At 39.2% G+C, this 10196-nt stretch overlaps 1 protein-coding gene across 1 annotated transcript; it reads left to right on the plus strand.

Moving 5' to 3' along the window:
* The first annotated feature begins 370 nt into the window (after positions 1 to 370).
* Positions 371 to 3146, plus strand: LOC125654402 (uncharacterized). The gene has a single exon (XM_048884361.2). The coding sequence runs from the start codon at positions 608 to 610 to the stop codon at positions 1991 to 1993; it is 1386 nt and encodes a 461-aa protein (XP_048740318.2). The 5' UTR covers positions 371 to 607; the 3' UTR covers positions 1994 to 3146.
* The last annotated feature ends 7050 nt before the right edge of the window (positions 3147 to 10196 follow it).

Below are 10196 nucleotides of genomic sequence, written 5' to 3' on the forward strand. Positions count from 1 at the left end.
AGTAAAAATAATTTTTTTCTCAAAAAAATGGAGACGGCTTAGCTTGTGATTTTACACTTGTATTTGTAATATGCATCGACCCGCGTAGTGAATACACAAAAACAAAATGCTTAAACACAATTTTAATCTTCTTTCTTCCATCTGTTTGAACTTTCTTTGACTTAGTTGTGCATTGTCTCTCTGTATTTATTAGAATTCAAAACAGATTTTGTCAACCTACTGTGACCTAAATACGCAACCATTGTTCAAAATCAGCTCCGCATATTTGCGGCTCGGTAAAATTTATGAATTAGATACCTCTTTGGCTATCAATCAACAAGTAAAAAGCGCGTACACAATCTATTAGGTAAATCTAGTCAGCCTTTGAAAAATAGACTTAGAGGGCATTGCAACAAATCCGCTCATTGGTTAGAGTCATGGGGGCGTGACCAAATTTACAGGTCTTCTTATTTTACTTACATTATTGTGCTAAATGGAATCCAGGTCTCAGGTATGTTCATGTGTGCGGGAATTCATTCGAAGTTTAATAGCACACCTGTCATTTTTAAAACTCCATCGTAGTGGAGGACCCACGAGGTTTTTTCTGTAGATAAGACAGCTGTTTGATATGGACCCTAACTATAATTTCAATCAAGGGATTAATCCCCCGAATTCGTTTAATGTCGTGCCCCCATCGCAGAATATGCAAGGAACAAATATATGGACGGGAAGTTATCCCGAGTTTCAGCAAATGCAGCAACTTAACGCTCAGTTCGGAACCATGAATTTAAACAATCCTGGAACAAATTACTTGGATGCGTGCATGTCTATGGCGAGAACAGATGGAACCGCTTCCACGAACAATGGACCCTTCATTATCGCCTCCGTACAACCTTCCCCGGTGTCTCCTCATCAGGGGATACCTGGACTCAACATGCAAGCTATGCCCAACAACATCCACCCAAACTTTCCTAACGGACAAATTCCATTGTCGCCCCAGAATAACCCACCTTCGAGTCTCAATGTGATGAGCCCAGAGGAATTCGCACTATGGACGCTTCAAACAAACATAGCTCTTGGAAATATATCTCCTGGAGCTGTTACTAACAATCTGCAATCTCTTCCCAAGGGATCAGTGTCCGTACCGATCACAGTCGCCAGTGTCGTGCCCCAGCCATCCCCAGCTGCTGAATCACCCACCGCCTCCGTGGGTTCTAATTCCTGTCCACAGACACCTTCTACTCCGCGAACCGGACTCGTGTCCGAAGAAAAGCAAGGAATCGGAAAACCGTTGCGCGTGCAGCTGAACGAGACCGGAAGTACTTCATCTAGTTCCATGCCAGGATCGCCCTCTAGCATATCGGGTCATTCACTTCCGGAGACATCGTCTTCCGGTCCTCTTTCACCGGATTCTGAAAATGTCTTCCTTAACGGTGAATGGAAGTCTGGAAATGTTCCCATCCGATCTCAGTCTTTGAAATATCAAGTGAAATTCCCCAAGGATAAGTGTTATAAGTGCATGAAGAAGCTGTATCCCATGGACAGAATAGGCCCAGTGAAGGACGCCATGTACCATAAGGGATGCTTCGTTTGTAAAGTGTGCAAGACGCTTTTGAACATGAAAAATTATTATCTGAATAAAAATGACACATTTGACAATGACATTTACTGCAAGTCCCATCAGCCTGTCAGTACGGGAAAAGGAACTTGTGCAGACTCGGTATTAATTAAAGGTGCAATGAATGTTCCAAAGCTGGACAAGGTAAATGAACAGATCAGAGGAGAGCAGAAGTACCACCTGGATGCCAATGCAGTGGAGATTGCGCATGCTCGTAGTGTACCCGCTCCTGACCTTCAAATGGCCAACAAGGTGAAGGAGAAAGCGTGGACAAAAGAAAAGAGGAAGTCCGAAAGCGTTCCTCCACCGGATGTTGTTCGATACAAAGATCCTGTTCCGGAATACGATCCGGAAAGTTATGAAAGATACATGGTGGAAAACAACCCCGACTACTAATTGCGAGGATTTATACCGCTATATAAACTGAAGGACATGCCAGTTAACTCAAAACATGCATATTATCCGATTATGAAAAAATCATCGCATCTCATACCATCGATAGTGGTCATGATATGATTTAAATAGCAAAACTCACAATTTAAACTCTGTGTGAGAAGTAAAGCTTCATTTACATTGTATAATAGGAAACAAATCCGAACGTTTTAAACACAGGGATTTGTTTGACCTAAATGTGCTGTATACAGTTTCGATTTCAGTGGAGAAAATAGTCTGGCAGTGGTGCGTAGAAGGAACAATGGAATCTCGCAGTGCCGGGCCTAAATTTTTAAGGCTGGTCCTAGACGGCAACACATCGGTATCGGGAGACCAAAGAACAATTAAATGCTCCTTATTTTGTTGAATTATCCGATGATTGTCGTGTTAACACCACATGGTTGTGAAATGGCCGAAAAAATCACCACACGTGTATAGTGATTCTACACCTGGGGATGAGTGAAGAGAGCAAAGTGTATGTGATAGACGACCTAAATCATAAATATACCGACACGATGTGCTCTAGTGTCAGGTTAATACTTAAGGTGTGAATTACCACTCAATTCTGTTAATATGATAGATCCGGCATGCATGAATTCTTAATATAATATATCGCCCCAAATACCGAATATGGTGAGATAAAGGCCCCTTATTTCCAAGAATTGTCCAATATCATTTCTGATTTAACGCCTCGTGGTGGCGAAACTCATCGTAAAGTTAGGAACAATTCCACACCTCTAAAGGAGAGAGACCGTTCAGGGAAACATGAAACCAGGGTCCTTATATTTCGTTCTTTATAATTACCAGGGTAACGTTGGCGACTGTTTATGCATCCCTGGTACACATGAATTGTTAATTATAGTATGAATATGTATATTATACAAAGTATTTATATGTAGTATTGCAGTCATAACGGCATCAATCAAACTTAACTATGTGTTAACGATGTACTCGGTTTATGCGCTCAGTGAGGACTGGTGACACTGGAAATTGACAGGCGGAGAGATAATTACCCATCTAAACACGTGTATATGTATATATAAGTATTACAATGTATACCTTTGTTATTTACTGTTTGCAATTGTTTATATACCTCAATAACATTATGACAATGCAATCTTGGGTCTTTTCTCATGTTGATAACCATCTAGCCGGGTCTCAAGTCCAGAGTTTTCCCATACAGGAAAGTCGCGGGATTTTAGCTGGCTTTTTTTCATCTGAGTCAATAGTATTGCACCTTATCAATCAGTCGTATATAATGTAGTTTAAAGTACTCGTGTTCTATAGATCTCGCAGAGTGGACTGCTTTGTTTATATGAATTGTCAAAGAATATATTAATGGTGACTTAGGTCTTATAGTTTGGTTAGCACCCTCTTTCGTAATGACGGTGGTGAATAGTTCGTACGTGTTTTTCCTCTGAAAACTAGAGCATTTGTCCATCTCTCTCATCAGAGACATTATATTATACTCTATGTTTGTATACATAACTAATAGTTGTATTCTTTTAAATCGCTAGCATTGAGTAATGCTTATGTGAAGTTAAACATGCCCCTTTTTCCTTAACATTTGCCGCATATCGTCGTGCACATTTTGGGTAGATGCTTTCGGTGCAAACAACTATTTTTAAACAACACAAGATATTTCTTTCTTCATAAGCTGTCACGGTATGTTATGTGTACGTGTACACCATGCACCGTGTCTCAGGTCTTACATAACGAATGTACATCGTGTCTCAGGTCTGACATAACGAATGTACATCGTGTTCCAGATCTGACATAACGAATGTACATCGTGTCTCAGGTCTGATATAACGAATGCACATCGTGTCTCAGGTCTGACATAACGAATGTACACCGCGTCTCAGGTCTGACATAACGAATGTACACCGTGTCTCAGGTCTGACATAACGAATGTACATCGTGCTCCAGGTCTGACATAATCAATGTACATCGTGTTCCAGGTCTGACATAATCAATGTACATCGTGTTCCAGGTCTGATATAACAAGTGTACATCGTGTTCCAAGTCTGATATAACGAGTGCATGTCGTGTTCCAGGTCTGACATAACCAGTGTATATCGTGTTCCAGGTCTGACATAACCAGTGTATATGGTGTTCCAGGTCTGACATAACCATTGCACGTCGTGTTCCAGGTCTGACATAACCACTGTATATGGTGTTCCAGGTCTGACATAACCATTGCACGTCGTGTTCCAGGTCTGACATAACCAGTGTATATGGTGTTCCAGGTCTGACATAACCGATACTCTGAGCTATGTAATATTCATTTGAAAAATTATAGACAGCTAATGAAAAGTAACATACACAAGTTATTTGCACAGCGTACTTTAAAATTACAGACTCATGCAAGCTTGACATGTATAGGTCACAGAGGCTGCAACGAGAACATTGATGTAGGATTTTTATCTTTTGATACGCCCCATCAGTACCTTCAAGTTCCATACGCACAGCGTTCGCTTTCACAGCTGGAAAATGATATCCTACATGTGCATGTTCTAATAAGGAGAGTATATCATTTCTAAATCATTTCCCATTGTGGAAATGTACTGCAATAGCTGTTTGTAATTGTCTGCAGTTCAATCGAGTACGAAACCCGAGAAATGTATCCCGTCACCCTATGGTGTAGCCATTCCGTAGGACATTGAAGGTCGTTTCCAAGGTTATCCATTAGTCTGCTACATTCATCCATCTAGGTACGCCGGTCATTAACAGTACACCGTGTGTGTGGCAGAGAAACTGACATCCGGAATAGTTTGAGTGACACTTCTTTTTTTATGTAAATAGATGTCAGATCGTGAATATTGCGATCACAATAACACGGAACTCGATTATCACAATGCTAATGGCGAAGCATGAAAAAACTTCTGATCGACGGTACAACAACAGCTTCACACATCTTGTTTGTTATGCTTTAGAAATACTCAACAAAAGCTTAAAGGGGCATAAGCTGTAAAAGTGATGGTAATCCATTTTTCAAAATCTCTCAATGGCATGGAATATATATTAATGACTAATACAATCATTTATTTTGTACAAAAAACAAGAGAAACCTAATAAAACTATGTTAGATTATCGCATTTAGTGTAAAGAAATATACACGGAAAATTTGTTTTTCAAGCCAATGATTATCTTATCATCAAAATTGCATATTTATGTGCCTGCTTCGAGGGTAAAAATTGTTTGAAATCATTAAATACTGGTGTTATTACTGAAATATAAAGCATGGGGCAATTTTCATTGAATTCAATTTTTCGTGACAAAATGACAGTTAATACCCCTTTAAGAAAGAACATTAGAATCTAAGAATTGAAATGCTGTTGAAAAAAGTTAAAGGACAGTAGCTGTTGTTCATGAAATAAAAACAGATAAGACATGTTTGTGAATATTTTGGGCAAACGGTCGTTTTAAAGTTATTCACATCTCAGAGGACATCTGTACCCAGCTGTTCAGTCATAATAGATAAGATCTACCCATGTCATATTGTTGCAGAAAATCATAGAGAAATATCATATTTAAAAAAAATTATGAAAAAGAAATCTTTTTTTCTCAGATATACCACTAGAAATTTCGACGACGACATTATTTTTGTTTTTTCGCAGTGTACTGTGGAGATAACGATCAGTGATCATTCTCATAACTCCTATAAAGGTAGAGATAACGAACAGTGATCATTCTCATAACTCCTGTAAAGGTGAAGATAACGAACAGTGATCAGTCTCATAACTCCTATAAAGGTGAAGATAACGAACAGTGATCAATCTCATAACTCCTATAGAGGTGAATATAACGAACAGTGATCAATCTCATAGCTCCTATAAAGGTGAAGATAACGAACAGTGATCAATCTCATAACTCCTATAAAGGTGAAGATAACGAACAGTGATCAATCTCATAACTCCTATAAAGGTGAATATAACGAACAGTGATCAATCTCATAACTCCTATAAAGGTGAAGATAACGATCAGTGATCAATCTCATAACGCCTATAAAGGTGAAGATAACGAACAGTGATCATTCTCATAACTCCTATAAAGGTGAATATAACGAACAGTGATCAATCTCATAACGCCTATAAAGGTGAAGATAACGATCAGTGATCATTCTCATAACTCCTATAAAGGTGGAGATAACGAACAGTGATCATTCTCATAATAATAACTCCTATTAGGAATACAAAACAAAGAGTTAGGCAAACACGGACCTCCGGACACTCCAGAGGTGGGATCAGTCTATTTTGAATACTATATATGACATTGGATATATTTCCTGTACATATAGAAATATTGTATATAAATATACATCTTATAAGTTTTCAATATATATAAACCCAATATATGCAATGGGTTTATATTTTAATTCTTGTAGCAATCGTTTATACTTTTACTATAAATAAGCAAATATTCACTTCTTTACGAATCAATCTCTCTTTCATTTCTGTTAAAAGACACACAGAAACCAATCATATTAAGAAACATAAATGACATTCTTTCAAAACAAAAATTTACAGATTATTGTTAGCAAAACTTACTTGTAATACAAATCGTAAGAATGTAATGCCTGCGGGCTTTGAATCCACGATTACATTAACATCTCCATTGTTGCTTTTTTATTTCTCTTCGGTACAAATCATGAACAGATACCGAATAAGCTGGACTAAAATTAAAACGTTCAAGAAATGTTTACCTCCGTGAAAATATATGTGCATAGTAATACCGATAAAACCAGGCTTTAAACCAACATGTTCGTTACGATGGAATGTTATGTTAGATTGTAGAAATATAATTTCACTTTTCAAAATTAAAAAATTCAATAGTAAGATTAAAAGCAGTCAGAGTACTAGTGGTGATGACAGTGGGCTGAACAATACTTAACCAATGGAGAGAGAGAGAGAGAGAGAGAGAGAGAGAGAGAGAGAGAGAGAGAGAGAGAGAGAGAATAATCGCGTTTTAGGTGTAAGCGAGATGTGTTTCAATTTTCCCACTATCAGCTTATACGTATGAAGGTATATCGTAGAATAATGACCGCGGCACTGTTTTGATCTTTGCAGTAACCGTTGTAGAATTCGTGATTGATTGATTGTGTATTATTTAACGTCCCTCTCGAGAATTTTTCACTCATATGGTAGAATTATTAATAATGCATCAAACAACATAGGTTATGGTAAGAATTACCAATACTAGAAGCATATGAAAACGGCTCCCAGAACACAAAGTTCTCTTGTATGAATCTCTTGCTGGGAGAGGGTGTATGTCCATTTACAAGCATGCATTGGCGGATCCAACAATTTTATAATGGGGAGAAATAAAAAGCTGGGGGTCCAGAGCGAAGCCCTGGTGGGGGACCAGTGGGTGAAGCCCCCATGAATTTAACTTAAAAAGAATAAGACGTGTATATATATAGATATAGAGATATATATACATGTATAGTGTTTTGGACATATTTCTAGTTTTAAAAAATCATATTTGTGAAGGGTTGGTTCGTGCACCCGACGCATCGGCGCTGATATCGCCACTGGCAAGTCATTGCTTACATATATGAAATAATATAAAATTGATATCGATATACTGTCGTCTCTTTAGCAGTCAATATCGTACAATAAACTGGTCACAACAGACTTTAATCGGATGGCTGTGTGCTCTGTTTTTGTTGTGCCTACGTCGGAGATAAGAATTTAATAAAACACGACGAATAGCCAAACAGGCGAAAGACCGAACGTAATAAATTTGTTTTCGTTTTCCAGTCAGTGACTTGCGTGACAGAAACACGATCTTTGTAACAAAACATGCTCTAATACATCATCCCAATGAAACGAGACCCCGCGATCTGTCACGAGGTCATTCGGACGGTTTTGTTATTTACTGTATAAACATGGTAATGATTTTTCACTTAACTGCCAACAATCTTGTCTAATGTGATGAGATGAAAGTATCTTATCACATGACTGATCTGAGGACTTCGCGTGGATTCACAGGCACCCTGAAGAATGTGGCTGTAGTCTTTGGTGAAAGATCAGGGTGCTGTCGAAGTTCACGATCGAATAATCATAGAACAAGATAAAACATTTAAAACGAATTTTATTTTTTATTTTTAAAAAAGTGATGTCTTCTTCGCGCATCATTAAATCGTTGATTTATGGCGAGATACATGTGTGAATAAAGCTTGCATATCTCTGTCTTCTATGCGTACACGTGACCATACGTCAGTTGATGTTGCGATCATTTGTAAATGGTAGATATTTGTAAACTTGTATCATTTGGTCGCTATATACACCAAGAATAGAAATTCAAAATGGAGATATAGCACCAAGCCCTTTTCAGTTGAAAACATTTCTAAAAGATTCTATATAATCAGTTTATCCGATATCACAAATACTAACTAGTATGATTATCTGTAAAATGTTTTGGTTTCTTTACACGAACATTTGAGTTATTCTTTCTCACCTGGCACTGTGTCGTTCAAGATGCGGCAGACTAAATGCTCAAATTTACCGCGAATCCCTTGTCGAGGTAGGCGTTAATTCACTGACATTTATTTAGACCTAGATGTCGAACCTCCACATATGGAAACAGGCGCTTGTGTGTGGCAGCAGCTACACTCTGGAACTCTCTGTCTGATACCCTCCGCCGTTGTCAGAATTCGAACACTTTTAAAAACATTGAAAAACTCATCTTATTAGACTTGCACATTATTAGAATTATGGGTGGTTAATCTTTATGGATTCTTTACCATCGGTTTTAACATGACTTCTTAAATCTTAAATCAGGGAATCTGTATATTGAGGAGGCGGAGAAACTGGGGGTGACTGTAATTTGATAACAGGGTTGTAGGTTGGTTGTATATTGTTTAACAAATATAGCTCAAAAATTTCTCACCGATATCGAGACGTTAACATTGCCAGTGACGAGCTGCAATATTTAGGTATATGCTCAGCGCTTATGGCCTTCGAGCAAGGGAGATTTTTATAGTACCACACCTGCTATAACACAGAGCCTTGGTTTTTTGGAGTTTCATCCGAAGGACCACCCTCATTCAATCCCCTCTTACGACAAGCAAGGGGTAGTACTAAGGACCTATTCTAACCGGATCCCTTCAGGATGTTCATACGAAACATGATAACAGGGATAAATTCAAACGCAAACGCAAAATGCACATAACCATGCATAAGATTGCATTTTTACTTTTATCGGGAATTATATCGAGAATGTCGGTGAATTGACGATGACCCTATGCTGTTTGTTTGTTTGAATGCGTGTTTGTTTGTTTTACGTACTTTCGATAATCTCTCTCTCTTATGGAGACACCATCAACGTAGGTGTAGTACCACAAATTTAAACCTATGGTTAGCGTCCAGGAGCGTAGCAGTGAAGGTACTTTAATGTACAATATAGTGTGCGAACGCCTGCTGCAATATGTGACTTTTAGGTTCTTTTCGAGAGATCCACAAGTCTCACTTCTAAACGCCGAGCGTTTGGTGAATGAACAATCAGTACTTATTCTTAATTTCTTAGGGTTGAAGTTGTAGGACACGAACGCACCACCTCCCATACAACAGAGGTCCCGTATCACAGCAGGCGTTGGCATGTTACTGAACCACGAACGCACCACCTCCCGTACAACAGAGGTCCAGTATCACAGCAGGTGTTGGCATGTTACTGAACCACGAACGCACCACCTCCCATACAACAGAGGTCCCGTATCACAGCAGGTGTTGGCATGTTACTGAACCACGAACGCACCACCTCCCATACAACAGAGGTCCCGTATCACAGCAGGTGTTGGCATGTTACTGAACCACGAACGCACCACCTCCCATACAACAGAGGTCCCGTATCACAGCAGGTGTTGGCATGTTACTGAACCACGAACGCACCACCTCCCATACAACAGAGGTCCCGTATCACAGCAGGTGTTGGCATGTTACTGAACCACGAACGCACCACCTCCCATACAACAGAGGTCCCGTATCACAGCAGGTGTTGGCATGTTACTGAACCACGAACGCACCACCTCCCATACAACAGAGGTCCCGTATCACAGCAGGTGTTGGCATGTTACTGAACCACGAACGCACCACCTCCCATACAACAGAGGTCCCGTATCACAGCAGGTGTTGGCATGTTACAGAACCATCACTGCTACCAATCT

This window comes from Ostrea edulis, chromosome 7 (assembly GCF_947568905.1).
Source record: "Ostrea edulis chromosome 7, xbOstEdul1.1, whole genome shotgun sequence".
Lineage (NCBI taxonomy): Eukaryota > Metazoa > Mollusca > Bivalvia > Ostreida > Ostreidae > Ostrea > Ostrea edulis.

What these genes read in the sequence shown, in the direction of transcription:
- LOC125654402 (XM_048884361.2), top strand. Translation starts at nt 608, where the DNA reads ATGGACCCTAACTATAATTTCAATCAAGGGATTAATCCCCCGAATTCG.